The following is a 12,161-nucleotide window of genomic DNA, read 5'->3' as shown; positions in this document are numbered from 1 at the left end:
GCTGATCTTGTGGGACATTTGCAAAGAGCTGAAATACGGACTAATGGTGAAAATACAGTAACAGACATGTTGATGATGCAACTTGCTAAAGAAAATGCTAATGAGGTTTGCATTAGAATTATACTAGGACTACACAAGGATGCTCCTTTAGAGGAGATCATAAGATGCTGTGCCACAATGGGCACAAATTGCCTTTTATAGCCAGGCTATGATGCAGACTTCTCAAGATCCCAACATGGGAAGACAGGGTCCCTTGTGGCAAGAGACTTCTAGAGAGACTCGTCAATGCTTTCAATGTGGTAAAGTAGGGGATCTGAAAGCTTAATGTTGGCATAGAGACAGAGTGAAAAACAGGGTGGGAGAACAAGGCCCAATACCCCATGTCCAAAATGCCACAGAGGCTTCCATTGGGCATCAGAGTATAGACTGATTCAGGGAAACGGAATGAGGGGCCCAGCTCCAGGGCCCCAGGCAAAAAACATTTGGGGCATGATGGCAGTCGATGCCACACCCAGAAAATGCCAGAAAAATGTCCAATACCCAGACATGACCAATCAGCCAGGAAGCCATCTGATGGGAGAAAGGGATTACACAATCAGCTAGGAAGCAACTTGATGGGAGAAAGGAAGGATAGAGTTGTATGTAGCTGGGACAATCTGGACTTCCATCTCCTACTCAATTGCCTAGAGAATGGCCTCTTTGGGTTATAGACATTAAGGATTGTTTCTATTCTATCCCTCTAGATAAGGAGGATATGAAAAGATTTGCCTTTTCAGTGCCCAGCGGTAACTTAGCTGAGCCTTATAAAAGATATGGAGAGTTTTGCCACAGGGAATGAAAAACAGCCCTACTATGTGTCAAATGTATATTGCTGCTGCTCTTACTCCAGTAAGCTGAGATACCCCCTAGAGAGGTGAAATCTGTTCCTCTCCAGCCTATGGATCCTCCAGGCACAGTAGGCTTGACTATTTCACCTCCTGAAAGTACTTACAAAACAGTGTTCATTCATACACTGATGTGGGAAACTGGGGAATGTGTAGCTAATATCCCAGTCACTAACACAGGTAGACAATGTGTGACTTATCAACCAGGAGAAGTAGTGGCATCAGGTTTATTGATACAGACTCCTAGTAAGCAACCTGGTGATAGTCACCCACATTCTGACTCTAAGCAGCAAAATCCAGGAATATACTGGACAGCAGCTGTGACAGCTGATCGACCTATGCTCACCATTTATATAAATGGCATACCATTAGAAGGACTGGTGGACACAGGTGCAGATCGCAGAGTCATTAGAGGTGCCAACTGGCCCAGTCACTGGCCAAAGAGTAAGGCAGACACCTACATGTCTGGGATAGGAGGATTAATAGCAGCTGAAGTTAGTGCTATCCCTTTGAGATGAACTTTTGAAGGCAAAACAGGAATTTTTACTCCTTTTATAGTCGAAAAAATCCCCATCAATCTGTGGGGAAGAGACATTTTACAACAATTAGGGTTAAAAATGAGTACTTCAGTTTTTTAGGCAGGGCTGCTGTTGAAGGCCTGCCAACACTTTCACCTGTTCCTATCCAATGGAAAACTGATACACCAGTGTGGATAGAACAGTAGCCCTTACGTAGCAATAAAATTCAGGCCTTATTAGATATACTACAGGAGCAACTTGACCAAGTTCACTTAAAGCCTTCTCTAAGTCCTTGGAATTTTAGTATTTGTTGTAAAAAAGAAATCTAGAAAATGGAGGATGTTGATTGATTTAAGAAACAGATGAACAGATGGAAACTATGGGAACTCTTCAACCTGGACTTCCATCTCCTACTCATTTGCCTAGAGAATAGCCTCTGTGGGTTATAGACATTAAGGATTGTTTCTATTCTATTCCTTTAGATAAGGAGGATATGAAAAGATTTGCCTTTTCAATGCCCAGTGTTAACTTAGCTGAGCCTTATAAAAAGATATGAATGGATAGTTTTGCCACAGGGAATGAAAAACAGTCCTACTATGTTTCAAATGTATGGTGCTGCTGCTCTTACTCCAGTAAGAAAAGCATTTCCAAAAGTAATGTTATTACATTACATGGATGATATATTGGGATGTGCCCCTGAGGAACAAATGAAGCATGTCTACAAAAAACCATAGAAACATTAAGGAACTACAAATTGCACATAGCTTCAGAAAAGATTCAAAGACATGCTCCTTTTCAACATTTAGGATATGAAGTATATCCTAAGGTACAAAAACTCTCCTTAAGAACAGAGAAGCTAAACACCTTAAATGACTTCCAGAAATTGATAGGAGATATCCAATGGATGCATCCCATGTTAGGCTTGACTACCTATCAATTGCAGCCATTATGTGACATTTTAAGGGGAGACAGTGCTTCAAACTCACCACGCCAGCTTACAAAAGAAGCTCAAGAGGCTTTGAGGGAAGTTGAACTGGCTTTATCCAATGTGGTTGAAAGAGTCATTCAACAACCCTTGGAAATATCAGTTTTTGCTACACAAGAGGCACCCATAGCAGTCCATCAAGGAGACAGAGTGATAGAGTGGGTGAACCTCCCAGCACAACCAGAATAAAGCCACTTTGGGCATGCACAGAAAGTGCAGCTAAGTGACAGACCGACTAACTTTTGTCTGACTTTTATTAATCTTTTTGACAACAACTTTGTTTCCACTGTGATTTGGAAAGGCCCAAGTTGGGCCCCGGGTACATTCCTTCCTAGGTGCAGATCTATCAGCAGAGTTGATCCCCACCAGAGACATTTGTAACCTGGGGATCCAAGAGAAGGACCAGACAACAGCCCAGAGGGATCAGCCAGATGTCCACAGCCTTCCAGACTCTGATGGCAGCAATGTCTCTCCTGACCGTGACACCAGAGACAGCAGACAGTTCCAGTGTTGCAGCTGAAATGGACTGTTTTGGGTGATATGCAATATAAAGACTGAAAATGGACAATGGGCCTGCTTGCTCCTCCCATGGCTACTTGCCATATGGTGGCCTGGGGAGAGGCTTTGCCCTATGCTTTCTATCGAAGGACTATGCTTTTAAATTAGTGGGTGAAAAACCAACGCACCTACCTACTGTTGTTATTGAGACAATGTTACTGGACATGACTTTGCTTATGTGCACCTGTGAAACTAGAATTGCTCTAGGATTGTGAAAAGTGCAATAGAGAATTGTGAGAAACTAGAATTGGTCTAAGAATTGTGATAAATGTAACTAGAATTGTGACAACCTACCTCACTGATATTTAATTGTTAACTCAAATTGTGATGTTTTACCTTGTTGACTTCCCACCTCAGTGTTGACATCCTACCTCATTGGCATCCAACCTCTTTGGCTTATTATCTCGAGTATGACTTTGATGAATGGGTTGAACACTTGGGCCACTGTTGAGCCTGGTTCTCATTGTCATACTTCTGTTTACTGATCTGCTGCTTTGTACCTCCTTGGGCATAACACTCTGTCATCTCATGGATCAAGTGAACTATAGCTGGTGCTAAAAGTTTAGCTTGATGAGATGTGCGGTTCCCACAAAACAAGAGAAGGGAATTGTAAGGGTCCTTTAAATGGGCAGACACAGTGCAACAGGAGATTGAGGCCCGGAAGTAATCTCTGTCGATATTAGGACTGCCCAGTGGGTGGGATTTTTGCCACATTAAGATAGCTTCATAATGGGTGACTCTCTCGCTGATTGGCTGTGTGTGTGACCTCACAAGCCCTATATAAGCCCACTGCAGAAAGCAGTCGCTCTCTTTAACCTGGCGCTCTTCACCCTGGCTCCCTTAGCCAAGCAGATGGATAGCCCAGAGAGGTAAGGATTTTGATAGTGAACACGTGGGTCTTCTGACCAGGTGTTCACTTGGGAACCAACAAGTCAGGGCATCAAGTCAGGGCATTATGTGAGTAGGTATAATAAAGGCTTTTAAGATTGCATGTGGCTGTTCTTGAGCGCGCTACCGGTTATTAAACTAAAAAGAGATTGTGGCCAGAGACTTTGAAGGCCTCAGAGGAGGTGAGCCAGGTAGAGTTGACACTGCAAAGATCAGTGATCAAAGGTACTCTGTTGGGCCTAGGACAGACTAGTAATTGTAACTGCCAAGAGTGCGTGTTACAAATGGCCTTACCCAGTGCTTGTGGCTAGAATTTTATTAAAGGCCATTAAGCAAGCAGTACAATTATCAGGGATAAGACCTGATAAGATATACATCTTTTATACTAATGCACAAGTTAATATGTGCTGTGAAACCATCCCAGAGTGGCAAATTTTATTAGCCATGGCTCCAAATTTTACACATGGGTCTCCATTAAAGATAACTAGACTATTACATAATTGGCGATAGATTCTTGAAGTTCCTCTTAAAGGACCAACTATCTTTACAGATGTATCCAAACATAATATTTGTGCTGTATACTCTTGTGACTTAACTATAAAGAGAGTAGTCAGAATTCCTTTTCGGTCCACTCAGCAGAATGAATTGTATGTGATCATTCTAGCTTTTACTTATTATCCAGGAGATATAAATATAATATCTGATTCAGCCTATTCAGTAGGTGTGGCACAAAGAATTGCCACAGCTCAAATAAAATTTGTAGCCTCCACTATATATCAGCTCTTTAAGGAACTTCAAGAGCAAGTGAGAAAGCATCCAGGTAAGATTTATATCTTGCATGTCCACTCTCATAGTGGACTTCCAGGTCCTATTTTTTATGGTAATTCAAAGGCAGATAGCCTTTTAACTATGTTAGCCAATACTCCTTTATTTCAAGAAGCCCAAAAATCTCATTCTAAATATCATCAGGCTGCCCAAACTTTAAGTTTACAATTTGCAATAACAAGAGAAGAAGCTAGGAGCATAGTAAAAGCCTGTACAACTTACCTTCCTTTCCATGCTCCTATACTCCCTCCAGAGAAGCACCCTCATGGTTTGAGACCTAATGAAATTTGGCAAATGGATGTGACCCATAATAAATCTTTTGGTTGTCTGTCTGTTATCCACGTTGTGGTAGACACCTTTTCAGGATTCACTTTTGCAATACCAACAGCAAAAGAGACAGCCCGAGTGGTCACTGAATTCCTTATATAAGCATTTGCAATTATGGGTGTGCCATAAGCAATAAAAACAGACAATGGACCTGCATATACTTCTAAACATTTTGCACACTTTTGTGCACAGTATAAGATTTTACATACCACTGGCATACCTTTTAATACTCAAGGTCAGGCAATAATAGAGGGGAGAAACAGAGACATTAAGACACTCCTCCAAAAACAAAAGAAAGGGGGAGCCATGAGTAACCCTAGGGAACTTCTAAATTTAGTTCTTGATACTATTAATTTTAAAATTTTTGACAAAGATGCACTGGCTCTGGCAGACAGGTTTTATAACCCACCAGAAGGGCAGTGTCCAGTGCGAGCAGGTCTACTATCTTTAGATAATCACCAGGTCATGTGGAGAGACCCAGAAAGTGGTGAATGGAAGGGACCAGATAGGTTAACTGCTTGGGGGAGAGGGTTTGCTTATATCTCTACAGATGGAGAAGGAATCAGATGGGTGCCAACGAGCCATATTTGCCTTGTCCATTGAAGAGAGACAAAGCAGACTCTTGAAACGAAGGAGAAGACCCAAGAAACATCAGGTGTTTCCATTGTTGACTGTGCCCACCACTGAAAGAACATGGCAGTTATGGTATTTGACTCATGGACATCAAAAATTGTTGGACTTGAAAACCCTCAGGAATCATTCAATTCTCTGAGCATCATAAGACTGTTGTAGGACTTCAAAACTTGTAGGAATCATTGGATTCCCTAACATACAAAAAGATTGTTGCAGGACTTCAAAAACTTATGGGGATCATTGGATTCCCTAACACATGAAGCAATGAACAATAGATTGGTTTTGGACTATCTCTTGGTTGCTGAAGAAGGCGTATGTGTGACTGATGTTTACATACCCTCCACCCTCCTTCTAGGACTTCTGGAAAACTGTGTTGATTTATATTGTTTGTTATATCACTACTTGCATGTACAATTCATGTTTGTTACACCACATCGAGTCTGCACTAACTGTGGGGAGAGTCATCACTAATAGCCTATGCTTTATTGCTATGTGCTTGTGTAATACCTCTCATGCTGATGGGTTTGTGCATACCTGTCTCTAATGAAAACCTTCAGCCCAGAAACCCGCTAGCAATCCCCACTTCCCTTTAGTGCTTTTCATCTGCCTTCCTGAGATGTCAGGGAAGGTGTGATTATCTCCTTTTTAGCGTTTTCAATCAGGAGAAGTCGGGGGGGGGGAGTGATCACCTCTTTTTTGGTGTTTTCACCTCCATTCCTGAGAAGTCAGGGAGGGTGTGATCATCTCCTTTTTGGGGTTCTCACTTTCCTGAGAAGTAAGGGATGGCATGACCACCTGTGTTCTAAAACAAAAGAAAGTGGGAGATGTAAAGGGCTAGAACTGAGCAGATGCACCTAACACAAGATAACCTAGCACTTGAGGCTAATTACCAATTGGACAATTCTCTATTAACATATATGCTTGGAGGATGACCTTACTCAACTCTGTGCTGGCTCAATCTGTGGGTGTGGAGAGAGAAGGGAAGGGAGATCAGAGGATAGAGTAGGACAAGCAGGATTATTCTTTGGCAGTGGAGAGAAAGGAGGTGTGGAGATTCCTATATCTAATCCCCTGACAGTGACCCCAAAAGCCCAAGAATAAAGACTTTTGCTTATCCTGACTTTGGCTTATTCTAAGATATTCAGGGTACTAATGTGGCCACAACAGGAACATGTATAGTAAAAATATAATCATACAAGTCTGTGCAAGTTCCAGCAAACTCTTCTCTTTGATTTCCATACTAATTGAGTTATCTTAGCCTTAAAAAGTACCTACCAAACTACTTATTATTCTTTATACTTGTCCTCTTATATACCACCTTCCTTTAATCATTTTATTATTTTTCAGACACCTTTACTGCTACAACCAACTTCATTTCCTTTGTCACAACTTGATAAACACAATTTGCACTTCATTTCCTCTAACTTGCCTTCTCTGTTTTTCCTAGATTCCTTTTCTTCAGTTCCTTATTCCTTAATTCTCTTTAATTTTAATTTTGCCCTTCTTTCAATCTTTTCTCCAGGAATAATAAATGAAGAATAAAATCTAAATCTGAACAGTTTTTTCCTTATTTCTTCATTTCTTCTCATTTTCTCTTGAACAAATGCAATCTTTGGCCTTCTTGACAAGTCCAAAGCTGCTGCTTCTTAAGATTCTTATTTTACTTCATCTTCTTTTTTCATCTCTCTCTCTCTCTCTCTCTCTCTCTCTCTCTCTCTCTCTCTCTCTCTCTCTCTCTCTCTCTCTCTTTACCAAAATTTGAAATAGAAACTGTACCTGATGACTATTTCCCTTCATAGTTCATTAATACTTTCTCAAATTCTTTTTCCTCTCAAATGGACCTTTTTTCATAAGTCCAAATTTTTACAAACCACTTATATAATCTTCTTATTCAGCTCAATATTGCTTTCTCCTGACATCTTTTCTTCTAACAATCTTTTTCCAGAGAAGTAGTCTAGTATGGATCCCCAAAATCCAGAACCAGATCCATGCTACAATGAGTCAATGAAGTAGGTTAAAGGGTATTTTTATTTTTGTAGAAAAGAGGACTTTTTAGGGAAGTGTCAATATTACAGAGTAGAGGAAGCACTGAACTCACCCCCTTTATTCCTCTCCAAACAACTTTAAAATTATATTTCAAATCTAAATCTGGTGTGACAGAACCAACAAAAGGTCACGTTTACATATTTTTCAGCTCAATGCAATTTAGGAGATTGGAAGGAGGAGATTCCTGCCACAAGGAATAGAATTTATGTTTTAACATAAATTCAAAGTCAAGAAAATAGGCTGAAAAAATAAGTAAACACAACAAAAAACCCAACCATAAAAAGCTAAAAGAACATATAGTGATAGGAAAGATTATGACAAAACTAGAGAAGAGAATGAATCAAAATAGTTACAAGTAAAGTTTCAAAGGGAAAAATGTAAATTGGACACAAGCTCAACAAGAATTCCTGAAGTTCTAAATATAATTTTTTGAAATAAAAAAAGAATGTTAGAGTAAAAAATAAGTAAAGAAATGAGAGTGTAGCAAGAAAATTATGAAAAAAACAATTAATTGTTTGGCAAAAGACTCACAAAATACTGAAGAAAGTAATACCTTGAATAGAACTGACTAAATAGAAAAGGAAGTACAAAACTTTACTGTTGAAAATAACTCATTAAAAAGATTTGGGCAAATGGAAAAAGGAAGTGTAAAACTTCAGTTAAGAAAACACTTACAAATTTGAATTGGGCATGTGGGATCTAATAACTCTATGAGATATCAAGAAACAATAAAACAAAGTCAAAATGAAAAAAAAATCAAAGAAAATGTGGCATATTTCATTAGAAAAAGAACAGATGTGGAAAACGGACTGAGGAGAAATAATTTAAGAATTATTGAATTATCAAATCTCTTAAGATCAGAGAGAGTCTAGATATGATAACAGCAGGTTTCCTGTCCTGGGCATATACATATTTTACATATGCAACTGCTGATCAATGTCATATTGCTTGCCTTCCCAAGAAGTGGGAGAAGGGCAGGAAAGAGGGAGAAAATTTGGAACTCAAAATTTTAAAAAATGAATTTTAAAAGAGTTTTTAGATGTAATTGGGCGATATTTAATGAAATTTTTTTTAAAAGAAAAGACTTATTACTGGATCATGCCTTACAATCTTTTCTCTCCATATTGAGGAAAATTTAGGTAGATAGGTTTCTATACTGAGAATTGCTAAGGACCTCAAAGGTCATCTAATCTTGCAAACAAAGAAATTGAAGCTTAGAAAGGTTAAGTGACTTAGCCAAAGTCACACACCTACTAAACATCTTCTTAACTCTGAATTCAGAACTCTTTAGTACATATTATGTTAATCTGTCTATATCGCTATAGATGTGGTGAACACTATTCATAGATACTCATAGATCAAAGAGAATTCAGATAAATCTGTAACATTTCCAAGACAAGGTCATTTAATATCTACTTGAAGTTTTCTAGTGAAGGAGCACCTGCTCCCTCTTACAGAAGTTCTCTCTACTTTTGGACAACTCTAATTTACTTTTGTGATAATCATTCAATTAATATGTATGGAGTATCTATGATATGCCCAGCATTATGTTGGGTAGGAATACAAATCAATAAATTAATAACAGCAGGAATTTGACTACCATTTGAAAGTTTTCAAAACATTTTATATACTTTCATTGGATTCTTACAACATCCCTCTGCACCAAATTCTACAAATACTTTTGTTTTAATTTTATGGATTAGGTAACTAGGTTTCAGAAATATTAAATTACTTTCTTATGAAGATGTAGCTAATAGATATCAGAGATAGAATTTTAACCCATATCTTTATTGAACTCCCATCTATTCTATTACATTGCTTTCAAGTATAATGAACACGAGAAATAATCACTGTCTATGTGATTGGTCTTAAAAACCCAAGCTATAACGTTACAATGTATCAGAAAGGATACAGTTTCCTGTAAGAATATACTGCATATCTCCTTATAAATGAATGGGATTAATTATTAAGTCTTCAGGCATCTCTCAACAATGTCTGCTTTCCTCTTGACAAATAATAGTTCACATTTATATAATGCTTTAGATTTCACAATATTATCCTTAAAATAACCCAATAAAACATGTAGATGAAGCTCAGAAAAGTTAAATGTTTGCTAACAAATAGGATGGTTTTCAAAAATTTACTTCACAGTACAAAAAATTCTTCTTATCATGAGCAGGTGGTTTCTGATAAGTCATAAAAACCTCAGTGTGAATTTGTTTAATATGTTACTCATCTAAGAAGTATTTGTATTTCATGAAAGGACCAAAGGGACTAAAAATCAAAAGAAATAAATCCCTAAGGGTACAATTTTAATTCTATGACATCTAAGATGAAGAAAACCCTTTTTGGTCTGAGAGCTATTATTTAAGCTTTTAAACATTGCATAGGTAACTTCTTACTCTGTGGGATCTATAAACAAGATTCTCATTAGTCACTCTACCAAAAAAGAATTAGTTTTCTTAGAAACCAGAGCAAGAAAACTGAATTTTAGTACATTTCAATTTCTCAGAAGGCAATACAGAACATTGTTTTCTAGTGAGTATTATTGAATTGAATTCTACCTATGTCCTCCCACATAGTTAGCTGAGATAATTCTTCTACCATTTCTACTTCTCAATGCAATGAGTTAATCATTGTACTGTTCCATATATCAAAGCATTAACTTTCTGAACAGTAAGTTACTGGTCTGAAAGAAGTAAACTGGTTTCCAAAGATGATAAAAGAATAGTTTAGTCATTAAGAGAATTTAGCTTATTTTCTCTCATCTTCAAAATAATCCCCAAAGGACAAAAATTGTATGTTTGCATAAAACATATGCTATAAGCTTCTGAAATGATGTATCTCACTGGAGGTCAGCAAATTAGGTGCTATGACTTATTGAACCCTGGACTGATCCCCTATATTTAAAATGAAGTGGGTACAGTACTGGTCTTGGAGTTAAGAGGATCTGAGTTCAAATCTAATCTCAGACATTGTATGATCCTGGGCAAGTCATTTAACACCTATTGACATCCCTTCTTCCCTCCCATCCCCCAAATCTGACAAACTAGAGCTATTCAATAGACAAAGTACATTCTGTAGCTAAGAAACATTTATATAAAATACTCATTTAAACTATCTTGAAATTTAGTCAAAGGATCAATCAGTAGTAGTTGTAAAACTTGCCTTAGTTTTTAGAGTAAGGGCTTTCTCAGGTAATGAAGAGTTTAAAACATTTAGAAGTTGACTTAACCTGAACCTGATCATTTGCTGAAATTACATTTTTACCTAGTGAAGTAAATATATGATTATTTGTATCTATTTCTAAAAATAAGGTTTAAACAGAAGTTTCTCTGGTTTATAATTCATTATGGTGAAGGGGTCATTGTTTCACTTATCTTATTACTTTATTCTCACAATTAATGCCCTGAAATCAGATGCATATATTTGAAAATGTTCCCTTACTTCAATTGCAATAAAATACATAAAAACGATCTTCACTTGTCTATTCATTGCTGAAAATAATCCTTAGAAATATGAGGTACTTTAAACCTAAAATCCTAATAAACACTCCACAGATATTATCCAGGAACCCAAGATCTTATTCTTCACTCAGCCAAGGAACAGATGAGAAATTTTATGTTTCATTCGTGCTGAAATTTTTGTTAATGTTTTAGTGCAGTTACTATGATCATATAAAATAGAACATTTTCCCTTCTTTTTTCCTTTTATTTATTTAATTTTTTATTATTAAAGCTTTTTTATTTACAAAACATATACATGGGTAATTTTTTAACAATGGCCCTTGCAAAACCTTGTGTTACAAATTTTCCCTTCCTTCCCCCCCTCCCCTAGATGGCAGGTAATCCAATTATAATTAAATATGTTAAAATATGTGTTAAATCTAATATGTGTGTATATGTATATATATGTGTATATATGTGTGTATATATATGTATATATATGTGTATATATGTGTGTGTGTGTGTATATGTACACACACACACAGTTATCTTGCTGCACAAGAAAAATCACATCAAGGAGGGGAAAAAAATGAGAAAGAAAACAAAATGCAAGCAAACAACAACAGAAAAAGTGAAAATGCTATTGTGGTCCACATTCAGTTCCCACAGTCCTCTCTGGGTATAGAGGGCTTTCTTCATCACAAGATTATTAGAAATGATCTGAATGATCTTATTGTTGGAAAGAGCCGTGTCCATTAGAATTGATCATTGTATAATCTTGTTGTTGCCGTGTACAATGATCTCTTCTGGTTCTGTTCATTTCACTTAGCATCAGTTCATGTAAGCCCTCTCTGAAATCATCTTGCTGATTGTCTCTTACAAAACAACAATATTCCATAATATTCATATACCATAATTTATTCAGCCATTTTCCAACTGATGGGCATCCACTCAGTTTCCAGTTTCTTGCCACTACAAAAAGGGCTACTACAAACATTTTTGCACATGTAGGTTCCTTTCCTTCCTTTAAGATCTCTTTGAGATATAAGCC

At 37.3% G+C, this 12,161-nt stretch overlaps 1 protein-coding gene across 5 annotated transcripts in view; it reads right to left on the bottom strand.

Moving 5' to 3' along the window:
- The window catches only part of LMNTD1 (lamin tail domain containing 1), a 140,612-nt gene that overhangs the window by 27,381 nt on the left and 101,070 nt on the right, over window positions 1–12,161 (bottom strand). For 3 of the 5 annotated variants that reach the window (XM_074268815.1, XM_074268814.1, XM_074268818.1), the window contains one exon: window positions 6,308–6,420. The exons of the other annotated variants lie outside the window; for them this stretch is intronic. In XM_074268815.1, coding sequence (XP_074124916.1) covers window positions 6,359–6,420 — 62 coding nt within the window. In that variant the 3' untranslated portion in view covers window positions 6,308–6,358. The remainder of the gene's footprint in view (window positions 1–6,307; window positions 6,421–12,161) is intronic. 5 annotated transcript variants of the gene reach the window in all.

This window comes from Sminthopsis crassicaudata, chromosome 5 (genome assembly GCF_048593235.1).
Source record: "Sminthopsis crassicaudata isolate SCR6 chromosome 5, ASM4859323v1, whole genome shotgun sequence".
NCBI classification, from domain to species: domain Eukaryota; kingdom Metazoa; phylum Chordata; class Mammalia; order Dasyuromorphia; family Dasyuridae; genus Sminthopsis; species Sminthopsis crassicaudata.
Note: the sequence above shows the minus strand (reverse complement) of the source record. Positions and strands in the feature narration are given on the sequence as shown.